Here is a 27601-nt window from a genome sequence, read left to right as displayed (position 1 = left end):
TTGAGGAACTACTTAAGGTATTTTTTTTAATATGGGAAAAGGAAATGAATAAGAGTTCTTCAAGAACAGCAAAGAATTAAAAGTTGATGCACTTGAAACAACTTTTGTTTCAAAAATGTGTATGGTCTTCACTTAGACCAACTTGCAGCAGCAGATGTAATTGTTTACTGCAACAAGTTCCTACACAGAAAGAAGTATAACTCCAGCAAGTTATGTTTCAATCTGTCTCTGGCGAGTCTGGCTTTCTAGCTCCAGAGATCCTTAGGTGAGTACAAACCAAGATAGGGGCCGTCAGGCAGAGTGTGCAATGCAGTCCGTGCACTGCACAGGGTACCGCCCCGGCTGAAAGAATAGTCTCTTACTTTCTGTTGTCTGCAAAAGCATTCTGCTCTGCCAGCGCCTGTCAGGGAAACCCTGCCAACATATTTGTCACTCTTGATGACAGCTACAAAGCTATCTCAGTTATAGCCTATAGGATTGATCTAATATTTATAGCATGCCAGCACAGGCAAAACAATAATTCTGACTGTCAGGAAACAAAATATGGGGTGGAATATATCACCATAAAATTCAACAAAGAAGAGGACAGCCCTGCTTTACTATGCCTTTATTGTTGTTACATTACAAAAAGACACAGACTTTTACAATTATATATATAACCCCCTGTTTTTCCTCTTAGTTATATTGATATAAACATAAATGATGGAATGATTTTTTATTTTCTCTAGTATGCTATATCAAAGCTCTTGTGTGAGAAGGGCTGCATTATTAAGCCAGGGATATTCACTGAGTAAGACATTCAACTAGAAGAGACCTAAGTGATGTGTTGTGTCTATTTCCACCCTCCATCAATTCAGCATCTTTTGAAAAGATATTAAATCTTTCTATACTTCCATTTCCTTAACTTCTAAGATAAATATAGTACTTCTTAAGCAGGAGGCCTCTTATAGACCATTTGAAAATTAGGAAAGAAAAATGCAAAGTAAGAGTTAGGTATTATTGCTTTATGTTGCCTTCTTAGCTCAGAAAGCCTAGGGTTTTTTTTCTTCTTCTTGCTGTTGAAATACCTAATTGGGCATTGGAAGACGTTGAAGTATGTGTCACAGAACAGAGAATGATAGGAGAGGTTAGCGCTGAAGCTTCTCCATCAGAGCAAAACAGTTTGCCTGACCTTTTTGAACGCAAGATGCTGCAAAGCTAATTTGAATCACACTGAGTAACTCCTGTTAATGCAGTGATGGGAGGAACCCACACGTATTTTCTTCTTTTGCTGTGCTCTGCTGACTAGAGAGCAGTTGGATTAAATGCATCGTTGGCGTCTAAAGCCCACATTTCTGTATTGCAGGAGAAAAATAAAAGAGTGCATGAGTAGGGAGAGGGTAAGTTATAAATGCTTGGAGTTGGTTACTGTTGCTAAGGAAACCACTTCCCTGGTATCCACACGTTCACCACATCGGTCTCTCCTGCTCTGCCTTGCTCTAAGAAAATCTTGTATCTTGATGTTAAAAGGGAGAGAGAAGCAAGATCATGTTTCAAAGTAAAATGTAAAGACAGCATGGTCTTTATATACTCAAACAACAAGTTTGAACAAGCCATTTAGAAAAATAAGCTGGTATTTAGAAAGTTCAACCTTTTTGTTTCTGACTTGTGTGAGGACACCTAGAAGTTACAACATATGTCAGTATGATGGATACAGCTGCATTTGACATTCTCTTAACATGTTCAATCATATGCTGCTTTCACTTCAGAAACATTGTAAGAAACATGCACATTTAAGAGGATCCTAACATCAAGATTCAGCACTTTAAAATAGAAGGTAGTGAAAGTAGGACATGAGATTCTTGAGATCTCTGGAGCTATCTGAACTGGGGAAGCTTCATGAACACAGGGTCCCAAAAATAAGGAGGCCCACAGCACAGAGTGAGAGATCACACAATATGTTCTGAAGTAATAATGCTTTGGGGTCAAGGCTTGAGATGAGATTCAGCACAACTGAGGATGCTTTGGAGGGAGGGATTTTTATTTTATTTTATTTTTTGTAAAATCACTGTGCCAGTGCTTATCCAAGAGCATAAAACTCTGAAGTGTCACCTGACTTCGGCATTGATAAAGTGAGAAAAGACTTGGCTTAAATTTGCAACAACTGGGAGATGCCAAATTAAATTAATGTCAAACACATGGAAAACCACAGCAAATGTGTCTAAAATCAGAATCTGAGTCACGATACAGGTCAAGCACACCTTACATTTCCTTACCACATGTGGGAAGCCTCAGTGTTTTGAAATCAATCCAAACCTTCCTACCTTACTCCATTCTTCTTTCTGCCCTATATCAGTCTTCCTCCACCTGTAACAGTCACTCATCAAGACTGCAGAGCGCTCTTACTCATTTAGCAGTTAGGCATTTTAAAATAATGCTTCCTAATTACAAAAATAAATATTTTTTTTTCTATTTCATTTTGCCTTTTGTGAAACCTCTTAAACAGCTTGCAGTAGAATATGATGTATTGAAAGGGGACGGCTTTTCATCAGCAACAATTAATGAGTTATCCTCTTCTGCTGTTCGCAAAATGTCCATGACTAGAATACTATTTTCTCCCCTTTAATTATTCTGAATAAGACATCAAGTAATTTCTACAGATAATAAATGGAATGTAGATTTTTGTAGGCATTTCATTGAGAGTATTTTCATATTCAAACAAGAAATTATACGAGTTTGTTTTGATTGGAGTTTGTCCAACTAAATTCCTGTTTTCCAAGTCACATCTTGCAATCAGGTTGCTAATAGGGATACTTACATTTCTGAAACCAAAATTCACATTTTAAAACTTTCCATCTCAAAAGTTGCCTTGCTGTTCTTACTGTGGTACATGTGAGAAAGCACTAAAATGTGTTTGCATTCTACTGTCAGTGGACAGGAACTGTATTTTTCTTTCGAGTGTGCCTCTCTGTTGAACTGTATCTTTCTGAAAAAAGTGTTGTGTAATAATATTTGTTTATACAGATATTCTGCCCAAAATCAAAGTAAAAATAGCCTTTCCTATAAAAAGATAATTCCTCAAATATACTTGTGTTTTAGGGACAAGTCTTCGAATTTACTTTGTGGATCATCTTAGTAAATAGAAGTTATTTCTTTTTTTTTAGTTTCAAGAAACTAGTCTTTGTGCAAACAGTCCACTTTTCTTCTTCTTATCTTCACACGGAAGATATTAACCTTAAGTCTGAAGAGTTTTACTCCTACAAGAAATGCATAAGATTCCCTATACATGGAGTTAGAGCTTATGATTGGAATCAGTAACATCATTCAAATTTACTTATTCTTTACAGTATAAGCAGGAGAGCACTATGTGACCGTTAAGAACTGTCTTTCGAGTATTTTACATTTATCGAGCAGAAGATGATACATTTTATTTTGCAATGGTTAATAGTATATCTATTATTCCTCCTTCCAAACCTGTACCAAACAGAATGAGAAGGCACAGTCAAATACTATCACCCAAGACAGATTTGGCTTGAGTACCAGATCATCACTGACTGCTAGTTAATTCTGTCCATAGGCAAATCTTATTCATTAGTTTTGGAGTGACAGACTGACACATTTTGCAGCAGCCACAAAATATAGCAAATGTATGAAATGGCAGAAATAAACATTTATGTTTACTGCCTCTGATTTATTAAGTATGCTAAAGAAAAGCCATGCGTTGTATTCCATACAGTTTAATTTAATCTTTAATAGGAGTAGAGTATATGATGTTGCACAAGAATCAGTATAAGATATTGTTTTCACAGGTTCAAGATGCATTCAGATGTCGACTGAGAAATTGCCAGGATCCAATCAATGCAGATTCTTCAAGTTCTTTTCCTAATGGACATGCTCAAATCATGGTTAGCTTTTATTTTTTACTTTGACTCTTAATTTAGTGTTCCTATCCAAAAGAATAAAACTTACTGTACTGTACATGGCAAGTATGTACAGCTGAAATATAAACACGATTTTTAAGTGTAAGTCGGTTTTGGTCATTGTCTGCTTGCTTAAATCTCTTAGCAAGTTTTGAATTATTGGTGTGATCATTTAGTGGAGCACAGTGAATTACTATCTTCCAACAGTGTTCTTTATGACAAAAGATTCTTACATAAGAAAATGAGAAAGTAATCTAATAATATATCGTGACTTTTCCTACTGTTGGTGTAAAGAGCACTGATACATTTGAGAGTCTTCCCTTCATGAGCCCTTGAAAAATGTTCCTCTCAAACTAATTCAGAGAAGGAGAAAGGCCTAGAGATTCTAAAGGGGGAATCTATTTAGTGGCTTTAATTAAGGAGATAGTGAATGGCTTAGTATGCCTTTTTGGATTTACTATATTGTTAGGCAGTATATTAAGACGAAATATTGGTCCCTTCACTTTCAATGACAGTTTTTCATTGATTAAAATGGGGACAGGATCAGGCCCTAAAAATATGAAAGGCTCAGCAATGTCCATCAAAAGATTATGAATGGAGATGTTGTTCAAAAAATGGTGAATCAAAAAAGAATGCAATGTTTGGACTTCACAAACAAGAAGGAGGTCAGCTTTATTAAAAATTTTTCAGGTAATAAACTTTTTGTAGAAGTAAAAACATACTTTAATCGATTTCTGTAACAGGATAAATAGTTTTGCTTAAATGGGAAAACTGTGCTTGGATTTTCAACTGTTAAAATTCATTCTTAGCTCTTGCAATTAAATTTTGCCCAATGACATAAATAATAGTTGTTTTTAGGGACTACAAACTTTATGGGATTACATTACTAGCAAGGATGGACACACTGTTACATAACAAATAACCGCTTCATAACAAATCAATGAAGTTTCGGACAGGGTGGAATAATTGGATTACACTTATTCACAGTAATTTCTATTGCAGGCTACTTTCCATACTTCTGTTTATAAAATTGCTATGAAAATCTTCCTTAAAGATGATCCTTCCATGAGATGTAGAAGTTACTCTTCCATATACATAAAAAACCTATACACTGTATCATTTTATTAAAATTATATACTCTACTTCCACCTATTTTATTTTATTTTTTCTGGTCAGGCAGCATACTTTGAAAACCACCCAGTTTTACTTTAGGAAACTTTGTAAAGCTCTGCTGTTGTAAAACAATACACTTCACCTTCTCAGCAACAAGAAACCACTTTTAAGAGACTATGACTCCGTAAGTAGGACATTTTGGAAGTGCTAGTTGGCAAAAAAGATATTGCAGTTTAGTTTTCAATTAATAACGGTTGTCCCGTTTCATTGTTTCTTGTTACAGACTGATTTTGAAAAGGACGTGGACATTGCTTGTCGGTCAGGTAAGAACTCTAAGAAAGTATTTAGCCAACAGAAAGAAGTCTTGTACTAGTTCCTTGTGAAATGAAAACCAGAAAAATGTCAGGGTTTAATTGTTCACAATGCATAGTTATAAATATAAACCAAAAAAATGATGCCACTGTACAAATACATTTATTTCATTTTCTTAAAAAAGCCTTTTACTAGAATTCAGCAATTGGGAAGCAACGAAAGGTATGATTGTCTATTAAAGGCAAATGGTTTTGAAAAGAATGTCAGTCTTAGACAGAAAATATTCTTTGCCCTAGTACACAAGCAAATGTCAGTCATTTTGCTATAGAAAAAAAAATTAATATCGTGTATCTGAAAAGCTATGTATGTGAAGGATGCATCATTGGTTTACTTTTAAAGAGGGCAAATTTTTTAGGGCTCTAAGTGAAATCAACAGTAGCTTAAGCAACATGATATCAGGAAAATTCAATTTGATTCCATTTTATTGGAACAGGTTGGGTTTTTTAAGACATTTCAGTAATGTGATCCTGAATGAGTCAGCTATGTCTGTTTCCGCATGTTAAAAATAACACTTTTTAAGCAATTTATTTACAAACCTTGCTTAAATAAACCACGGTATAAAATAAATGACCCTTTAAACCCTATAGACATTTTTTTAATCTAGGAGATATTCCCAAAGGACAATTTTACCTAGGGAACCAATCCTGCCTAGAGACCCTTTGTCTTCAGTGAAGTCAGAAAGAAAGAGAGAGCAGGTGTCCTCCGCACAGGGTGAGACAATGCAGAAGCCTGACTTAGCTGTTCTGCACCATCCACCTGGGGGACACTGTCTCTCTTCACTCCCTATATGGGGAGCCAGGAAGGCTGATCTCATTCAGGTAAAGTTTGAGTTTCCAGTCACTCAGCTTAAAAAATCTGCCAGTTCAGTTTCTTGCAATATGGTAATAGGCCTTCCATATAGATTTGGTTTAATATGCACACATATTTTAAAGGGAGCAGGATAGTATGTTGTAATACAAATGTATGTCTGTAGGATAAAAGTCCAGCATTGGTCCACGTAGCTCCTACTTCTTACCTTTCCCAGCATAGCTCTGCAGGATGGACAGCATCCTTAAGGAGATGGACCTTGAATACAGTTATGAACAGGTTTTACTAGATAAACATTGAAACTCAGCTTCTTTTAATGAAAGATTTAAGAATAGGTCACTGGTTGAAGTGTTTTAACAAGTGTGACTGGAAACAGTGAAGCAGCATGCTGAAGTCAGGTGTGTGTCCACTGTTGTTTAGAGGCAAATTGTTCTTTTCGTAATGGAAAAATGAGATGCAGTTTTGTGTAAGGCAGGAGAGTGGGATGCCTTATGAGCTGCATGCTGTGGAACATGGCAGCTACTGGGGGATCTGGGTCATCAGAACCCTCAGGCTACCAAAAGGAATGTAAATGTGACACCTGAGATGCCTCAGGTTGTCTAACTATCTCAGCCCATGAGATGGATTTTATTGAACAAACTAGCACTGGAGTGAATTAAAATATCTTCAGCTGGGACAGGAAAAATCCTTGCACGCAGCTGGAATAAGCCTAGTAATAGGTCACTTTAATTATTTTTTTTCATACTAGCTATCCTTTTTCTTTCAATACAAATGTTGAGTTATGGACTTCTATTTACTTTTTAAGATCAAAAATTGTGATTGAATAGATGTTTTGCTTTCGACCACATCCTTCAGTGCTCCTGGAAATTTTGTATTCTAAGACAGGATTAATAACTTTTACATGTGGAGTTTCCCCCAGTAAAAAATCGCTGGATGTTGCTACAAGTTTGACCAGGAAGACCTAGGCCTACACCACAAGTTGATTATGACTGTTTTAAGAGACATATTTTTATTCTTTATAACCTTTTCAAATGCAGCAAAATATGCCTTTCTGATACCAGTGGAATTTCTTCCCAAGGTAGTTACTTTTTTGTCATTTTTATTTAAAAAATGCAGCAATTTTAAAAAGTCAGTGAAAAGGAACATTTAGGAGCTCAGGAACACATGTTCATAGTTATAATCTTATGGTAGGTCATTACAATGGATTGACAAAATGATTCTTCCTTACAATCTGTTTGACATTTTCCAGGAGTTTATGTGGAGTTAATAATGGCAGTACAGATGTCATAGTGTATTTTTTGGAAAACCCTTAATTGAGTTCCACATGGCAGGCTTTTGCTTAAGCTGTAGGTCACCTAAGATCTATGTAAGGCAGTAGGAATAAATGAAGGAGTGGTTTTAATTTATATAAATGACGGAGGCTTAGTCAGAGATCTGTGTCAGTTATACATAGTAGATTAAGAGATGTTGATTTTTTTAAATAACAAAGCAAAACTTCCTAAAACAATATTTATAGAATAAAAGTTATTAAATATATAGAAAAAGAGTTAAAAAGATGCACTGGTAAAGGGAGCACTGCTAAATAAAGCCGTGAGCAAAAGCAGCGTTAGGCAGACATGGTTTCATGTTGTAAGAATTCTGTTCTCTGACCCACAGTTCTGCATAAAGACATTGGACCTTGCAGAGCAGCTACTATAACAGGAACACTTTCTAGAATTTCACTAAACGATGAAGAGGAGGAGAAAGGACCAAACCCTGAAGGAATGAGCTATTCTACCTTGCCTGGAAACATCATCTCCAAAGTCATCATCCAGCAACCAACAGGTCTCCACATGCCTATGAGTATGAGTGAACTGGCCAATCAGTGCTTGAAAAAAGACAACAGTGAGTTGCGGAGGACTGTGTATTTATGCACTGATGATAATTTGAGAGGTGCAGATATGGACATAGTCCATCCTCAAGAACGGATGATAGAAAGCGACTACATAGTCATGCCCCGGGGCTCAGTAAATACCCAGCCATCACTGAAAGATGAGAGCAAAATGAATATAGGCATGGATACGTTGCCTCATGAAAGGCTGTTGCACTACAAAGTTAATCCAGAGTTCAATATGAATCCTTCTGTAATGGACCAATTTAATATCAGTTTAGACCAGCATATTCCCACCCAAGAACATATGCAGAGTTTACCATTTGAGCCCCGCACAGCAGTGAAGAATTTCATTGCCTCAGAGCTGGATGACAATGCAGGATTATCGAGAAGTGAAACTGGATCCACGATATCAATGAGCTCTTTAGAGGTCAGTGGTGCATAAACAAAATGCATGTTTTTGTTGTTCTAATTATATGATAAGACAATAAATTGTGTTTTGTGTCTAAGGGGTGAAACTAATGTTTTAATTCAGTATAAATTATTGTTTGGGATCATACACTGCTGTTCATATTTCTCTTATTATCAGAAGTGTTTATACCTAGAAAACAAGACTAAAGTTTCAGAGCCAGTCTGTATGAAACTGTATAGTTCTGGAGATTTAACATTCCACACGACTGCAAAGGATTTCGTGACCTACCAGGTAAAGTCCGCCATGTTGCGATGAGAAGAAAAACTATTCCTGCAAGATAATCATTGTCCCTACCTGCAAGCACATGCAGTTGAATATATTTGCCATTTTGTTGCTGACAATCATATCTGTCTCAGATATGATAGGTCTGATTCTGCCCTCACTAGTGTAAGTCTTGGATTCTTCCACCCGGTAGTTCACCGTTTACTGATTTAGTTTTGTTTGCATGTGTGTGTGGGCATTGGTACAACTGATGTGTGCAGTAGGTACAGGTGGACATCATGTGGAGTACGCTAGATTCTAGTCAGATTGCAAAAGTGAACTGAAAAGCCTTTAAAAGGGATTCAGTTCATTACTACAATCTGTCTGTGGGATTTAAACATTTTTAAAGTGAAAAGTATTTACATCATTTCTTAAGACCTAAGTGTCAGATACTGCCATTCCTATTAAGCTTTTTATTTATGCAAAACCACCTGTGAGGTGGAGTTATTTTCATACTTGGGACTCTTTAAGGATTGGAAGTACATCATGCCAGCATTTCAAATGTTATGAAATATAGCATTTGGCGGGAAAGAAAAAGACAAATGAGAAAAATATGGTACTTACTCATTCGCTGAAAGAAGTTATAGGTGGAAAAAAAAATCTGTATACGTAAACTTGAAGCCATTAGCTGTTGCTCTACAATGTTTGGACCCATCTCTGTAGGGAAGCAGTAACTTTACCTGATTTTTCAATTGTGAGACACAGAACTGTAGCCCACGCTTCATAGAATAGGGGGTACTTATGGATATTTCTGTGAAAATGGAGTTGAAGTTTCATATGTGAATCAACTGGAGAGTTTGGGCAGAAGAGCAGAACTTAGTTCCTTTTCAAGACATGCCTTTACAAGCTTTCAAAGTGAAATATTTCCCTTGGTGTTTATATTGTGTGTGTACTATCATAAGTTTTTACAACACATAATTTAACTGAAAAAAAAAATAGTTGAAAAATGAAGTGGGGGGTTTTGCAAGTAATCAAATATTGTCCACTTTTTGTTTGTTGTTAAAGTGAATATGTATAATCTTGGGACAAAATTTCAAAATTATTTCTAAAAGATAGTGTATGTGCTTGCCCATGAAATGCTCAGACAGACAGGCTCTTTCAAAGCAAGTTTGCATCGTTAAAGAAGTTACTGCCCTCAGCTCAGGTATACTAGTTGATAGATCCTAGGTGGTACACAGGGGTTCTTCTCCAATTTAATGCAACTCCAGAAGCAGGATAGCTAAAGTCACCTTTCAGTAGTATCCTCTCCTACCTATCTACAATACCATCTTTCAGATACTTTTTTGCAGATACAGAGACTCAAAATCCAGCCTGGTTAAGATTAAACATGCGGGTGAGATATCTAGGGGAGGTTCACAGTTCCTTGAGAAAATAGACATGCCTGCCACCACACCATCCACCCCACCTGAGGTTTAAATTGTTCTCTGGTGATGCCTCCTTCTTTCCATTGGCAATAAAGGCCATTTAGAACACCTAAAAAAAGGAAACCTTAGTGAAGTTGTAAAAATTGGGACAGTAATTACTCCATCTTACACAGAGTTCCAATTCCTGAGGCCACTTTGTAAAAATGTGCCTGAAGATCTATAAGCATGTTGTACTGCTCCTTTAGAGTTATTTTTTTTTAACTGTATTTGTATCATATTTTAAGCTTACCTGGAAGATGGAATATAGACACCAAATCTGTATCACCATTCTGTATATCATTTTTATGCTCAGAAGAGACTACAAAGTATGTAGTAGAAAATGCAGTAAAATATAATAAAATATGGTAGAAAATATTTAGTCTCTTCTAACTTGGTAAACATATTAGGTTTAGAAAGCTGTAAACAATTATATTATTAAACCTAACCAAACCCAGCATAATTCCATGCATTAAGAAAAAAACAGATATTAGGGCAGATCAGAAATGAAAGGAACTCTTTTGGCTTTTGTGTCTGCCTTTGTGGTTCTCAACACTACTTGATTATATAGCATTACTTCATCTTTTCATAAGGATGTGCTGCAATGAATTGAAGAAAGGAACATGAAAAAAATTGTGCATAGAAGAAAATTAGAGTTTCAGCAGATCCAGACAAGCAGATCTAGCCAGATAAAGAATGTGATTGTGGTCTTATGTATGCAGTGTGTAAGAAGCAAGGGTTGAGGTAAAGTCCCAAAATGCTATTGGCTAGAACGGACCAGCTGGATTATCTTGCATTGCTGCCATCAACAACATAAAGAAGGGAGGGCAAGGGATTTTTTTCAAAATATTTTTGATGTCCAGTACAATATAATTTTAGAAGATTTCAAGACCTTCCAAAAGACAGGGCTTTGTCAGACGCTATGGAGCAGCAAAGCCTGCAGCATGACATTCAAGATCATTCTATCCACATTTTTCCAGCCAGAGCATGACTAGACCATCCCTAAAGGAGAAGATCCTGAGCAGTAGGAAGCCTCCTTCTCCTGTCAGCTCATACTGCTGCCCCACTCAAAGTCCAACATAAAAGCACGTGGATTTCTGCTCTACAGGGGCAATTCCCCTTTCGCTTCTCTGTAGAAACAGAGGCGTCCCAAGAGAGGTGGTGGAGGCCTCCTTTTGTGTATTCTGCATAGTGCAGGGAGTTGGGTTCCTCCCCTGTTTCCCTGGAATTAAGATACTACTATTATTTTTACCATGTATTTTTACCATACACTAATTAGCAACTACCATGTAAGTAAAATGCATTTAGGTAGGTATGACCTGCATTAACAAAATTCTTTTTTTTTTAAACTGAAGTCAGTAATTATTAAGAACATAATAATGGGAATAGCTTAACAGCAGTTAGAGAATTTATCATCTTATCAAAATGCCTTAAGAAGCCGTGTGGTGCATTTTCAGCCAAGATCCAACCCAGCTTCTGATTTCATAAGTGTAATTATGAACCCACAAACACCTCTAGCCACAGTAATACTGCAGGCATAACTGTTTGCAAGTGGACACCCAGTAAAATACAATATATTAACATACATACAATAGTTCTTATTTGTCTACCCATTTTATGGTAGAAGCTAGTCTTTGTGGCCATAGAACTGAACCAGCAGAATTAGAGGACACTTTGGAAAATATAAACCCTAAGGTTTTTCACATCTTAAAATAAAATTATTTCTTTTAAATTTCATTTCAATCTTACCAGTGAAATGGTAGAGTATTGTGTTTCAAAGAGCCAGTTTGCAGAAATGTATGCATTATCATTCAAAGAATTCAATAAGTTCAAAAAATTTAGCTTTTGAGTAACATCTTTACCTTCCTAAGATCATGAAATTTTGCACATTTGAAGAGATGATCAATATGTGTCTATTCAAATAATTTAAAAGTATGTATAGAGATAAACAGCAAAAAAAACCCCAAAACTATTGAAAGTGAAGGCTGAAACTTCAGGTCTTTTTCATGTTCTCTGTTATTTAGACTTTGTATTCATTATGGTCATTGGAGATGGATGTTTTGGAACACAACTATAGTATCACCACAAGTGCATATGTCCTGACTTTTAACTCTGCAAGGAGGATCCGTCACCTGTACTATTAGATATCTAGATGGAAGCATTCCCCTTCTGATATGGAAAATGAGTTTTTCACATTTGGCTTCCCTTTAGCATCAAGGACAGAAATAAACACTTTTAGGCCACTTTTAGACATCGCTCCAGGATGAAGAAAATCACACGCCCTCAGTGCAAGGGTCTCTCTTCAGGTGCCATAGAGGAAGCCAGAATGAGTAGTTCAGACATCAACATCAAAACCGTTGACATCCTAAATTTAGTCAGATGAATCCTACAGTGTGTCACAAACTTTCTTCTAGTTTTTATATCTACATATTTTTTCTCAAGAAAATGCATGGTTGGGAACAATTAAATGCTTTCTTGTCTATGGAAGAAGTTGAGCTTTCAAAAGTCTGTGAATGCCATAATATTTATATACCAGTATTGCCCAAATAAGTATAAATTTAAGGATCTGCAGATTCCCAATGTGCAAGTCAGTGATTTTTTATTTTACTTGGTATGTACCCAACAGTACTCATATGATCATAGGCACAGGCAGACGTATTAGTACATCACAATTTCTCAGAAGGAGTAATTGAACATCTGGCTAATCTCCTGCACATCCCTTATATGCATGGATTAAAACTGGCTTTGCTACCTTGGCATCAAAGTGGCTTGGAGTGTGCTCCTTCAGCAAAAAGTGTTTTGATTTTAATGAAGACAGCACTCTCGATACACTCTTTTAGAATGTTTTGTGTTTTGAAAATGTACACTCAGAGTAGTGTGCTCATTAAAATTAAATGACTTTGAAGTGAAGTAGTGCATTCCCAGCCACATAGATGCAAGGAAAGGTTAGGAGGTTTAAATGCAGAGGAAGAAGCTGATCTGTGCAACATATCTCCAGGATAAGTAATTCTTTTCTTTTTATTGTGCAAAATAAATGCAAAAGGGAGTAGATACCAGCTGCCTGACTATGCGAGGAGCCTTGCATCGTTACCTTTGTAGAAGAAGAATGACAGATTCTTTCAAGGGAACTATGGTTAGTGTAGTGTGAGCAGAAATGGAACGGAGCTGAAAGAGGCAAAGACTTTTAACTATTATAAGAGGAAGGACGTGCAAAGACAGACACTAGAAACATTTATTAAAGGGAAAAAAGAGTATCTACTTTATAAGAACAGGAAGAAAAGGACTCCCCAAACTGTTTGTCATGTAAAGGACCAGAATTCTCTTTCCAGTCTCATACCTTCCTTCTTTATTTTTCTGTCTCAGTTTCTGCTATGACATCTTTATGTGGAGAAAGACATAAAGCTCTTAGATGGGAAGTTGATTGTGTGACCAAAATAATTTTTCTGTATTAATTCATGAGAGCTGTTAATACGTTCAAAGAATGTCAACTCCAGAGCTCCTTGGCCAAATAGCTGATGTGGCACTACAGGAGAAAAAAACTGTTACAGCTGAGAAAATAAAGGGACCTATTAAAGCTAGTGAGGTGCAAACTAAAAGTAAACTTATAGATAAAGAGAAGAGAAGAGAAGAGAAAAGAAAGACAGACAAGCCAAAAAAAGGGAAAAGAAAGACAACAGAAATGGAGAAGCAGCTTAAAATGAAAGTGTTAGGAAGAATGAAATAAATGCATGAGGAAAAGAGCAAGAACAGGAAAGGAGAGAAGAAATATGCAGTTAAAACAGTCAATCTTGTCAATAAAGTACCAGAGCATCAGGCAGAACAAAAGCAAAATATTGGGAAGTCATTTTGATTTACGATATGAGAAGCAAAAAAAGAGAGAGAGAGAGAACTAAAATAGAGAGATGAGCAGCACAGGAATTTCCTCTTTATCATGTTTCCACATTGCATTTGTTTTCAGGCATTCTGTTTCTCAGATTTCTCTCCCTCCCATTCCTCATTTCATTCTTCAATAAGCTGTGGAGACAGTTCTTGCCAATTTTGTGACTCTCGGTGAAATGAAGTCTAGCCCTGTAACAACCCTTTCTGTCTTTCACTTGAGTGAGTAGGTCTCAGATTCCTCTGACTTCAGAAATTGATGCTGCTTAATTTTAGCAGGAGTGGGGGTAGAATCAGGCAGAGGTGATTCTATTAGCTAAAGACGAAAAGAGCCAAAATTTTAGTCAGCGTTACGGTGTAGAGTGTATTTCAGACTTTGTATTATAAGCATCTATCTTAACTACATATGATCATTAAGAAACATATTTTCAATTGTTCGTCCCTTTAAGAAATGCTGCATTTCTCCCCAAAGCCTTCAGAAACACAAAACAAGTAGTTTTGGTTGATTGACTAAATACATAGGCAGGTTACCCTGCAAAAAAAAAAAAGGGAGCATCAAACCAGAATAATTTGCCAGAACAGTTTTAAACTGAGATCTCTGAAGTTATGTTTGTGCTGTGTGTTGATGTGCTAAATTTGCTAGCATATTTTACAAGTTTAAAATTCCCACATTAAATAGCTAGTCCACTTCTTCATGAAAATTTGCTTGCTTTATGTCTAGCTTCTGTTATGAACTAATAGCCAACATAATCTTCGACTCAGAAGCTGAGGGTTTTTTTCAGTTACATACACACAAAAGCCATTTTAAATCAAAACTCTCTATCCCCATTCCACTTGCATATCTCTGAGGGCCAAAAAAGATTTTCCTTTAATTTTGGTCAGGGAAAAAATCCTCCCCAGCCTAGGATCTTGTATGTCAAATCTAATCTTAGAGTGAATTATAAACTGCTGATAATAAGGCTTTATATTAATGGAAGCATGGTTATAGCCCTCACTATAATATGGTATCTCTGGTTTCAATTATACTTTGCACAATGCAATATATCTTCAGGAGTATCTCCTGTAATTAATCAGGTAGTGGTGTAATGCAGACTAGAATAAGGAGAAAAACAGACATTTGTCGTTTTACAGAGATGGAGAGGGATTTTATTAGTCATTTAGTGAGAGCAGCTTTTTCCTGGTGCCAGCGGATTAGTGCATGCTGGTGTATGGAAATTGTTCTTCAGTATTCTATTTTTGTCCCTCAGCAAGCAGAGTTTAAAGTTGCTCTGGAATTACACAGAGAAGCTATACATGATTAGCACAAAGTAAAATTGATTTAACATAAATTACTACTGCAGACCTCTCTTCAAAGTTTCACTTTGGTCCTGTCATGGACGTGGGGGGGGCTTGCTGTAAAATTAGTTTTATCAATTAATATCAAAGAGCTGTAGAAATCAGAAATGGAAAAAACCTTGTCGGGTCATCTCTTCTATCAGTGCAAGAACATTTTCTACAGTGTGTTTCTCTAATACATACTCAAACTTCACTTTCAAGACAAGAGTGAGGGGCTTCCACTGTTTCCCTTAGCAGATTATTTCATAGTTACATAAAATTCCTTTATTCCCGACAGCATCTGTGAAATTTCCTTTTTTTTTTCTATTTTTTCTGAATTACAACTTTTCAGATTTTTCTCACACCAGCTTTATTTATCAGTGTTTATATCCTTCTAAGGTTTCTTGACAAGCTTCTGTGTTTGCCTCTTCCAGAGCCAAAGCTTAAACAAGCCGTATCAGTCCTTTATTCTTTCCTGTTGATCCAGTGTTATTAACTCTTTAAAAGTACTTTTGGCCACTTTTCTCTGAAATTTCCCCAGTTTAAGACATGATTTGGCTTCTGTTGATGTAGAGCACCAATGCAACTCACTGGAGTTGTTCAGAAAGGGCAATTCACACCCTTGTCTGTTTAAATGGAGACTTGACCTTTTTTTTTGGTAGCATTAGTAGTTGTGCATGGATTGCAGCTCACTAGTTACCCATACTCCTCAGCTTTTTCAGAATTATCCCGGCTAACTCTCTGATGCTGAATAATTGCATGTGGCTTCAGCTTTTTAGGCAGTCCCTTTATTAGTTAGCCTCATGGGTCTCCAGCATTAATGCTCTTCAGCTTGGAGAGCAGATGACTGAGTAGTGAACAGGGAACGGTTATTTGTGTTTCCCTATTACATAAAAAACAGGAGCATCAAATGAAATGGCAAAGGGATAAACAACATGATTTCCTGTGGCATATTATGCATATTTAAATTGTTGAATTCACTACCTCAGCACATTTTGGATGTCAAAATTAGGAATCATTCTAAAACATGATTAGACTAATGGAATAATGTAAAGAAGTGTTATTAAGCTCAACAGATTAAGCTCCTCCCAAGGAAATTCCTAAACTACTGAAGAACTAGGGAGGGTATTGCAGCAGAAATGTCACTTTATAGTTGCCCTTCTCTATATATTTCCTGAAGCATCGCTGCAGAACCTGGTCAAATACAAAATACTAAATGAGGCAAACCATAGATAATATCCTTTACAGTCACTGGTTATTTATATTCTACTAACATTAATACTCAAGCAGATCTCCAAATGATCCTTGAAAAAAACACCAGCTCCCAGTCTAATTTTTTTGTTGGCTAAAATCATTCTCAGTTTTGCAGGTGGGTAAAAGGAACAGCTTTTTGAAAAGAAACATACTGGTGTGACCAGTTCAGCAGCTTCTTTGATGTAAGAGATTTCTTTTCCCCTAACTCCACTTCACTCAGCTGCTGGCTTTCATTAATTCCAATTGTAGAATGAGCCAGATGGTTGATTTTTTGAAAGCATTTAGGTATGTGTGGGAAACCCCATTTTTCTCAGACAAAGGGACACAAGAAGTAAACTTCATTTAAGAAAAAAGAGTATATATACAATCATAATTAAAGTGTCGATTTGCATGTTTTAAGCTTGTTGTAAACAAGGAGACTAAGGAGGAGAATTTAGTAAAATGACAACTCTCGATTGGGACCGAAGGAATACTTCCGTCCTCATAAATCAAAATTCCCAATGACTTCATGCTTCTGAATATGTTCCTGCTCTCAAAAAATAACACCGCCAGGTCCTGACTTCAAGGCAATGATGTAGTAGCCAGGAGGACCTGATGGTGTACCTAGCGGTGTCAGTGACAATATTACAGATGACTTTAAGTGGTGAAGGATCACATTCATACCCAGCACCCTTTGTTTTTCAGAAACTGGCAGAACTTTGCTGCTACTGTTCAGACCTGTGGCAGTTACATACTTTTTGTCTTAGGAGAATAGGTTCTGACAGCACTTGTGCTGTATTTCACCATATGCAGCCACAGAAAAAAGTGAAGCACCAGCACGGAACAAATGTTCTTTACTATATAAGCTTAAAATAAATATGTTTGTGATATGTTCTTGTTAAGCCCTAGAAAAATCCTCACTGAGATAAACCTGTGGTATGACCTGTTTGGTCATAACTGCTGCGATGTAACAGCAAAATTGCAATAGTTACCACTTTCTGACAACAGCACAGTTGAACATTTCACAGTCTGTTAGATATGTCTTTTCACCATGCAAACAGTGATAGAGTTGTCTGGCTGCAAAAGCTAATAATCCAGTTATGCCACGGATATTTTCACTGTGGTCAAGCAGACAGAGCAAAATACAAATGCTCCAATTTTATAAATCACAGTATCTAGCAAATTACACATTTCTTCCTTAAATTTCCATGTTTTCACTTAGGGTTCTCAGTCAGACGGTTCAATGATATCAGGTTTGTTACTGAACTGTAGCTTAAAAATAGCTAAAAAAGCATTTCTACTGTAAACTTCACTTCATTGTCTGCTGTACATATTTCTTCTTTTGTAACCACAGAGCCTTCACAGTGGTAGATGTGCTTTAATTGCACCTTAAAAAATAGATCCTTCCTCATTAGAAATACATAGATTTCTTCAGGTGCCGATTTACTGTGGAATGATGAAGGCCTACGTCAAAGGTACCATCGCCCCCTTAATATGAGTGAGAAGTAATAACTTAGTTACTTTCAGAATTTGAGCGTAATGTCCTCATATTATTCTTACCTCCAAGACCTTTGTTGTTTCCATGTTTTCATGATAGCTATTTTTGCAGGATTTTTTATTTTTAAATACTCTTTATAAGGTGTGCTAGGTTAAATCAAGCCTTGCTGATTAAAGATAGCTTCTCCGAAGCTTGGTGGTGGTGGTGGTTTTAATTGTATTATAGACTGTTCTTTTATACTGCCTCCCAGCTCTTTAGCCATCAGAGTGTGTTGACAGTGCTACAGCGATATTCTTAATCTCATTGTGGATTGGAGCATCAAAACTTTACTACAAAACCAGACAATATGTCGCAAAGTGGTATTATCAAGGGCTCAGAGACCAAACATTTTCCACTTTCTACAACTGAAAGACTTGTAAAATTATTTTTTTCAATTGCACAAAGCCAAAACATCTTACAAAAACCTGCATGTTGGTAAAACCAAATAAAATCAAAGGCTAATGAAGACAGTAACATTATTCATCTTGACTTAATGGGTTTGATTTGTACCTCAATTTGAAACGGTTCATTCACCATGACTTAAAGCCATCCTATCCTACCACAAAAATTAGGGTTAAATTGTTGCAGCAAACCTTTTTCTTTTTGGGGGGGTACTTTTCCTTTCCTTTAACTCTCCTTTCTGAAGGGGAATGTATCTTTTCTTTCCATTCATATATTCTTTGCACTCTTTTTTTCAGCTCTTTCAGACGCTGTTTCTACATCTCTTTAGTCTATTGCAAGCCATTCAGACTAAGAGAATTTTGTATCATTCATTTAGGAGAAAAGAGATATTTTTATCTCTTCTTTATAATATTTCTTCTTCTTTCTGATATAGTTTGAGTTTATAATTGGTTTCTTTTATAATCTGTAAAATATTCTGTGCTAAATTATTTGTGATATGTCTAAGCAATCATATTCTGTTGCATTTTATGAGTGATTGCTTCACTAGTAAATCATTCTTGCTTTATATCAGATGCTTTGAATTGGAGTTGTCATAAGTGTAAAACAAAATCATTGCTTTCTCCATCCAAATCGTCATTGCAAACAAACAAGCTGAAGCCATGGAAAGCATAGATGGCTTCGGCTTGATTTTGCTATCAGTTATTCCATTAAAATCAATGGAGTTGTACCAATGTAAGCCTGATGTAGGAAAGAATGAATTTCTGTATACCTATACAAATCTAAATCATAGACAGCTGTGTAAAAGTATAAATATGATAATTTGCAAATACCACAGAAAATATAGAAATAGATATATTTTATACACCAACAGGTTCAATTGCATGCAAATAACATGCACATTATGCATCCCAGTAAAATGCAGTCTGGTTTATTTCAGAGAAAATAATATGATACTGGTCTAATAAACTGTATGCAAAGTCATGCATTAATCTTAAATTATCAAGATAAAATCTACAACCTCTCACAGAATACCTAATATATATCTGATAGGAAAACAAGAATGTTATTTAGACTCATTAATATGATTTGGTGAATAGTCCCCTTGTTAATACAACCTCTTTTTTCTTTCTTTTTTACTGCTTAATAGAGAAGAAAATCACGTTATTCGGACCTTGACTTTGAAGTAAGTTTTACTGAATTATTCCTGATTATTAAAAGTATTTTCCTAAAAGTAAATGTGAAGTGTTCATTTAACAGATTTTAGCCTTCTGACAGAGTAGATGTCATAGGGTTGTTCAATTGGTACTGTACAGAACATGATGAGCAATTCATTAAAACTACTTTGGTGCAACTTGTTTGTAAAATACTCTGGGATCAAACTGCCACATTGCAATATTAACCATCATGATTTCAATTTTTTCAATTCTCTGCCTCTTCATTTTCATCTTTTTTTTGTTGTTGTTTTGTTTTGCTGGCTATCTATCTACTGAAAAAGTGTGACACTTCTGTAGGACAGGCCACATTGTTGCAGAAGGTTGCTTTGTTCAAGAGATTCTCAATCATTTGTTCTATCTCTCTTTCTTCAATACTAATTTACTGGCATATGAGTTTCGCATCCAAATAGTGATTATGAATGTGTCAAGTTTTGAACAATGAAGTGCTGCAGCTGCCAAAGCTTATGGATCACATGTGACATGAAAAATCAAGTTCATGTAAGGTTCTTTAGGTTGGATATCCATCATTCCCGACTAAGACCCCATTGAATCAGAAGGTTTGGCTGTGTTAGTTAATGATTGTTTTGTTCTACCTCAGTCTATTCTCTTAGAGTTTTGTTTATGTGAGGGTTTTTTTCTCTACTCTCTGCCAGAAACAATGTAGCAGTTAGTTTTCTAGGGAATGTTAATAATTTGTGGATTTGGGGGTTTTGCATAGGTTGTCCATTCATGCATGTTAATAGTTTGATATAATTCATTATGTGTGTCTCCAGAGAAGTTGAGCAATCGTAGTATTCGCATGGAACCTACAGATCTCGGGCTAAACGTTAACATCCAGTGATCAGTATATATCAACCATAACTTTAAAAATCACTCTCTTTGCACGTGCAAACAAAAGCATTTTTTATTATGACCTGGCTGTAAGCACAACAACTGTATCTTCGGAACTTTCAGATTCCAGATTCTAGTCCATAGAAATGAAAGCGGGAGAACTAGCAAAATACAGCCATAGCAGTGGTCACAGAAGCCTTGAAATGAGAGAAGGGTTTGCTTTGGTGACCTGCTTTTGCTGAAATGCTGACCTTTTGTGTCCAATTGTGGTTTCTTGGTAGTTTAACATCGTGCCTTAATCTCTTATGTCATTTTCCCCCAGCGACTATAGCTACCTTAAGCAGTCATGTAACGTCTCAAATAAAGCACCAAAGACTCGTAATAAGTTTAAGGAAAATAAAATGAAAATATTATCCTAAATATGCTTTAGGATAAATGACTAGACAAGAAGAAAAAAAAACCATGAATCAACAACAAAATTCTGATGAGCAGGCAATACTAAAATTAAATGCAAGCAATATGAACAGAAGTTTTATAATGATATAAAGAATTCTGAATTTTACTTTTTTCTTTAATGAAAGGTAGGAATACCGTGCCATTCACAGGGAGAATGTTCTCTGTGGCAACAGATACTAAAATATTCTTCTTAGCACTCAGGAGAGCATAATCCAACACCAAATAAACACCAACGATGCTGTACACATTCTGCTCAAGAATAAGGCCTAGCATTACATATTTTCTTTTGACTTACATAGCGTATTTAAGATGCGTACACCTTTTTTTTGTCTTGTTTGCATTAGCGTTGCTCCACGGCCTAATGCTTTTAGAAGTATGACTATAATGCAGCAAAAGATATTTGTTTTTAAAAAGGGAAGGATGGGGCCATTGGGAGTGACGTCTGAGGAAGTGAGAGCGGCGACAATACTGTGCCAGTTGCTGCTGTGTTATAGAAGTACTGACTCCGACCAACCCCATCTCACCTCCTTGTTTTATGGTTCCTCTGATTAAGCCTGTGGGCTTTCCTGTGTTCTTACACATAGCGTGGCTGTCTGTCTGAAGTAAAGCAAAATAAAAAAGCCATAACATGTTCAAATAGCCACCCAGATTCCTTCACTCAGCAAGGCATACTGATGAAGGGAATTGAGATAGTGGTGTGTGGCCAAAACACTGCTATTCTGATATTTCAAACCAGAGTGACTGCAAGATAGTATAGAGCTTTGAGGTTAGGCTGAGCTAGAGTGATTGGCCGTACTACTTAAATGTTTAACACTTTCTCTGCTTTGTCTGTGACCAGTGCCAGCTGGCACTCTCTGAAACAATGTCTTTCCACAGTTCTGAGGATAACAAATGCTATGGATGTGGTTCTGAGAATAGCAAATGCTAAATACTCAGTATGGACAAGACTGTGTCAAGCTTGGCTCCCTCCATCCTTTTCCATTTAACACTCTCCCACAGTCTCTACACCCACAACCTCTCACACATGTCTCTATATCCATACAGGACAAGCCCTCAGGCTATGCCTGTCTTACTTAAGACATTTGGGAGAATATTCCTGGGTGCCAAAATTCCAGGTTCTATATGGATTAATTTTTAGAATGATCTTTACTATTTTAGTCTGGATCACCCTTGTCTCTCCAAACACTTCCAAAAATCTCCTTAGGGAACCAGTGCAACCTAGCTACCATTTGCAACAGGCAATTTGGTTGTAGACTTCTTATTTTGGAGATTAAAAGAATTTTGTAGCATTTATGGAGAACATTCCATGCTAGATGGTGCCAGAGAATGGTCTTGGACGTGTTTGACTTACTACAGTAGAGTCACAGTTTCACTGTTTAAAAAAAAACACAAACAAACAAAAAAAACCCAACCCCAAACACTGTACTAGTGGGCTACAACACAACACTTAACCTTAATATAGACAATCTGAAGTAAGAACAAAGAAATGCACGATGAGCAATTTTTTTTTTTTCTGAGGGCCACAGTTAAAACTCAAAGCCAGCTGCTATGTAGTTTGAACGCAGGCAGACCAGGATTGTACACAATGCCATAAAATAGTCTCTGTTCCTGTTACCTCCAATATATATAGATACACAGGTATAGTTTTAAAGGGCCTTTGCAATGGACTGTAAATAATAAAAGTCCCATGACCATGCTGGTTAGTGTATAGAAAGCTTATGTCTCCAGTCAAAGGAAAGGAAGAGAGAAAAAAGGTGACATCCGAACTGGCCAGCCCTTATTGAAGATGTTAGAGACGAGCCTCTCAAGAGCTGAGCCACCTGCATCTTGATTTCCTTTTTTAAATAGTTTACCATTACATTCTTAAATTATCCCTTTATGTAGAAAAAAAAAAAAAGAAGACAGACTGTAACATACTGTGTTGTGTTTAGGCAGCAAGTATTACTGCTCAATAATATACTGTCCACTATTAGATTTTGCAAAACATTGACTAAGCTATTTGAACTTTGAAGTTTGCTGAAATAAACAGTCAATATGCAACAGCTTTACAGCTCTTTTCTTGCTCTTAGCAAGGATCAGTTTAGACTCATTCATGCAGTCCACTATCCAAAACATGACCAAAATTCACAGGTCTGGGAGTTTTGGATCCTTGCTGCTGCTGGCTGTGGTAACCCCAGCTAAGCGCTCTCCAACCTCAGTCATTTTGTTGTGTTTTTCCCTGGAGCTGGACAGGCAGCTTTTTCGTGAAGGCTCAGCACTAATACTTAGCTGTCAGATCAAATAAAATTCATTCTAATTATGTTGAACAGAAATACAGATGCTCTGGAAATTCCCAGGAGGACTTTATAATAGGTGTGCACTGACACTTACAAAAACATACAGGAGAGTTAAACAGTATTATTGACATACATTTTAGGATTCAAGAGCACAATTACCTTTAAATTCTATGGGAGGGTTGGACTCCTGGATTTCCTCAGCCATCCGCCCCACTCTCCCCTTTTTATAAGGCATTCATTGGATCTATTCTGATAATAACATTTATACCAAAAAATTCCAAAAAGTGCCTTATTATCCTGCTTCCTGGGATTCAAGTTATCTCTGTCTCTTTTTGAGCTCCCCCCATGAGGGAGAGCAAGGATGCACCGTAAAAGTGTGAATACTGGAATATCTTATTTTCTTTCCACAGAGCAGTAGACTCTCACGAACAATAATGCTGAACTGATCATTAATTGCTGGAGCTGTATTCTTTCAGCATTTCATCTGCAATAGCTATTCATTATAGCAACATTACAAACTCACACAAAAGTTTAAAATCGTTCTCTTACTAGCCTGAAGACATCTCTTGTAGACAAAAGCAAAAAGAAAAAAAAATGTGCCTACAGGCAAAAATCCTGTCCTGTTCCTAAGTTTGGCAACATACCTATAACATCTTGAAAACACAGCGTGTTTCCATTGTAGGGCTGGGAAGGCATTCCCCCATCTGTTCTTTTCACTTAGCTGTTTTGTACAATATTTGAGAGAGATTATTTTTACCTGTGACAATACAGAAAATCTCCAAGGCAAATTGAATGACACTACTGTTGTTGTTGTTATTATTATTAATATTACTGTTATTCATAAGATTGACCACAAATCTTCATGAGAATGTTTGTGCTTGAGCTAGAGTTCAGCTAAAATCCTGTCATAAATAAAAAAGGGAGCTGGATATGGAGTTATGTTTGAAGTCCTCCCAACCCTGATGAGAGCTATCCACACTCTGAATCCTCTTCTGAGAGTAGATGTTCATCAGAGATAGGCTTAGTCTTTTCAAAACACACCCTTGACATTACTTGTGAGAGGGTATAGAAATGTGGAAGGGGTCTCAGTGCTGTCCGTCCCTCTTTAGGGTGTGGGCACAAGAGTTACAGAGCCTGAAGGAAAGGCAACAAGAAGATGTTTGTCTGTAGCCTGGTGGCTACCTCAGGTGCTTCTGGAGGGGATGCGGCAATAATGGACAAATCCCTGGCTGCACCTAAAGAAGGTGTGCTTTAAAAGGGGAGTATGAGAACCTCCTTTTCTGTCCTGTTTTCATCCTGCTACTATCATCCTAGTATATACACTGGTCAAGATCTCCAGCTCTGTATTGATAAAACTTATGTATGTCTAAGACTGATAAAGCTGTGTTTTCCACATTCCCTCTTTAATAGAGAAAACAGACTAAACCCCCACAAATACTTTGTGGGATATTTTCTCGTAAAAGAGAAAGAGTTATGCAACAGAGCATATTTTCTAGAAAAGAGATAAGATGGTGCTTTCTAACAAGGAATTTAAAAGAAGTCTAGAAAAGAAGAGTTAAAGTTGGAAATTTAAGTTACTGCACCTTCAGTTCAGATTGTTCTTTATGAGCAGTGGGGAGGGGCGGGTGTCAGTGGGTAGGAATTATGGAATAGAAGCCAGGAAAACATGAAGCGATGAAAAGATCCATAGGTACATGTGCATACCAGTCATTCTGCTATTAGGAATAAAATTTAAAGCCTTTTTTCTGGCAGACTTCCCACTGCAAGTGTTTAATTTCTCCTCCCACCTGCTTCTCCTCAGGAATAATGTAATGAACTAAGACATTTGCATTATTCATATTTGCTATTCAACGAATTCTTGGGTACACGATTCAGAAAATATCAGAAAGTAGGGTTCTTTATATCCCTAGCCTTCTATTAAAAAGTTTCCAACTGGAGATACTTGTTTCACAGTCATATGCTGTTTCCTGCTTTTAGAGCCAGTATTTTAACCTACCAAATCTGTTTTATTCCCGTGAGCATGTCTCCTTATTTCAGCCAATAATAATCTTTGAGGCTGAACCTTTCTTTTTTAAATCCTATTTATATGAAATTTGCCACATATCCCTGTCTACCAGCAGTCGCTTAACAGAATCCCTAGTAACTCACTTAAGTGAAACTCCCCTCATAAATTTAGATCAGCTATCTCTAGTTAAATTACATTTTGCAAGGAGTTCCTCACCAAATCCTGAAAAATTGTTTCCCTTATTCACCCCACAACTCGTGTTAAGTTAATAGGTCTTTAATTGCTTGTGGTATCTCGTGTCGCTTTTGTGAATAATGTTGCCAATTTCCTGTTCTCAGAAGTGAAACAAGTTCTCAAGCTACAGTGCAGCTATATTAAGGATGATTTGGTTGTTACAGCATAGCAGTAGAAATGCACGATCAAAAGAGCAGCGTCTCACGAAATTTATAAACACAGAATGCAAGTGAAAGATGAAGGTTAAAATGGGTATTGGTAAAGCATTATTTAGGTTCAAATACTGCCACTCCATTTTAAAAGGGACTAACCCAGACTTGGCAGAAGTGTTACTTGCTGGGAAGTGTTACTCAGGCACTGCATACTTAAGTTTGCAGGGTTTGTCATGTACAACACCAGGGAAAATCAGGCCTGACAATTAGTGGATGTGCAGAGAGGCTAGTGTCCTGCTCCTTTTCCATCAACGTTTTTGGCTGCTGCCATGGCTGTTACTCAAGTTCAAGCAGTTACAAAAGCCTAAGAAAAGCCAAGCTGAGCCCATCTGCTATTGGACTGAGGTCAGTCCCTCCTGTCCCCTGTCCACCCAGGCCACACAACCATGAGATTGGTTGAATGGTAAGCAGCCTTCGGCTTTGCTTCAGTGGCCAGTCTGAATCCATACCTGAGCATGAACTTGTTTGGAATCAACGCAGATGGTAGGCTAGACAGCCTAGGCTTGAAACCAGGCTTCACTCTTCATGTAGCTGCCAAGGCAGATACATGGCCGATGGTCTCCTCCAACTGTGAGGGCTGTTTTGGGTCCCCACCTCTTGCACAGGAGTGACCTGTAATTAGTTTATGTGGAAGAGTGCCCTGAGTATAGGCTAGAGGAAGAGTGATTTCCAAGTGCCCAGTCCATGACATAAGAAGGCAAGTAAGAGTGAAAAACTGTGCCTACTTTTCTTAATATGAATGCCATTTCAACTGCAATTTATGATGATCTGAATGACAAGAAGATGTCTAATTAAATAGACAAAACATTTGGGGCTTTTCCATCTGGGGCCAAGATTTCTGAGTTCAGTGTTCTCATAAAAGCTATTCCGATATGGACCATTACAAACTGATGTTGCATTCCTATAGAAATTAAAATATTTACATCCATACTGAAAACATAAATTCTATAAAATATTCCTAATGTGCAAGAGAAATATCCTTCTATGAAACTGCCATCACTTTCAAAATACTTCTAGGCTAGCGCAAAAACAATGTCCCTTAATTTCAGCAACTCAACAAATCTGGGGTAAAACCAGTCTCTACACAAGAAGAACATTAAACAGAGCAGAGAGAATGCTCAGTGCAATTCACTTCCATTGGTCGAGTCTATAGGGAAAAGATGGCCCTGCCAAATTCAATTTGCTTTGTTATGTTGGGGAAAATAATGCTTCTCTTAAAAAAAGCCCAGATTCAATTATAAATATAAGCAATTATGTTCCATTTTGCAGAAGGTCATGCATACAAGAAAGAGGCACATGGAATTGTTTCAAGAGTTAAATCAGAAATTTCAGACACTGGACAGATTCCGGGATGTACCAAAATCAGGCAGTATGGTAAGTTTTCCTCCTTAGATGTTTAAAATATGATGGATCCTTAACAACAACAATGAAACAAGAGTCCTTTGAATTCAGTATATTTCCTGAGAAGACCTCAGTCTGTGCTACCTTTAGATAGCCTGAGAAATTAGAACAAAAGATATTTTCAGTAATCTAGCCTATGACGAGACTCATTAGGTTTTACAACTAGACCATAACTAACTCACTGACATCATTATAGATGACAAGGAATTGAACTGTAGGGAACGCATTTCAAATCTGCATGAGCCCACCAAGTCTAAAGGAATTTATACAGAGAAAGCAGCTCACTAATGTAATTTGGCCAATAGGGCTTTTCCTCTCGATAGGCAAGCAGATACTAAATTAGTCACTACAAACAAGTCCAGCTAGATACACCTATACGTGAGACGGTCCAGAAAGCACACACGGTCTCTGTAATG

General features: G+C 36.9%; 1 protein-coding gene across 1 annotated transcript in view; it reads left to right on the top strand.

Annotated features, from left to right (window-relative positions):
* The window catches only part of BAI3 (brain-specific angiogenesis inhibitor 3), a 101872-nt gene that overhangs the window by 71916 nt on the left and 2355 nt on the right, over positions 1 to 27601 (top strand). The window contains exons 9-12 of the mRNA XM_009880521.1: positions 3789 to 3884; positions 5296 to 5335; positions 7848 to 8491; positions 27054 to 27158. Coding sequence (XP_009878823.1) covers positions 3789 to 3884; positions 5296 to 5335; positions 7848 to 8491; positions 27054 to 27158 — 885 coding nt within the window. The remainder of the gene's footprint in view (positions 1 to 3788; positions 3885 to 5295; positions 5336 to 7847; positions 8492 to 27053; positions 27159 to 27601) is intronic.

Source organism: Charadrius vociferus, unplaced genomic scaffold (assembly GCF_000708025.1).
Source record: "Charadrius vociferus isolate BGI_N301 unplaced genomic scaffold, ASM70802v2 scaffold513, whole genome shotgun sequence".
Classification (NCBI taxonomy): Eukaryota; Metazoa; Chordata; class Aves; order Charadriiformes; family Charadriidae; genus Charadrius; species Charadrius vociferus.
Note: the sequence above shows the minus strand (reverse complement) of the source record. Positions and strands in the feature narration are given on the sequence as shown.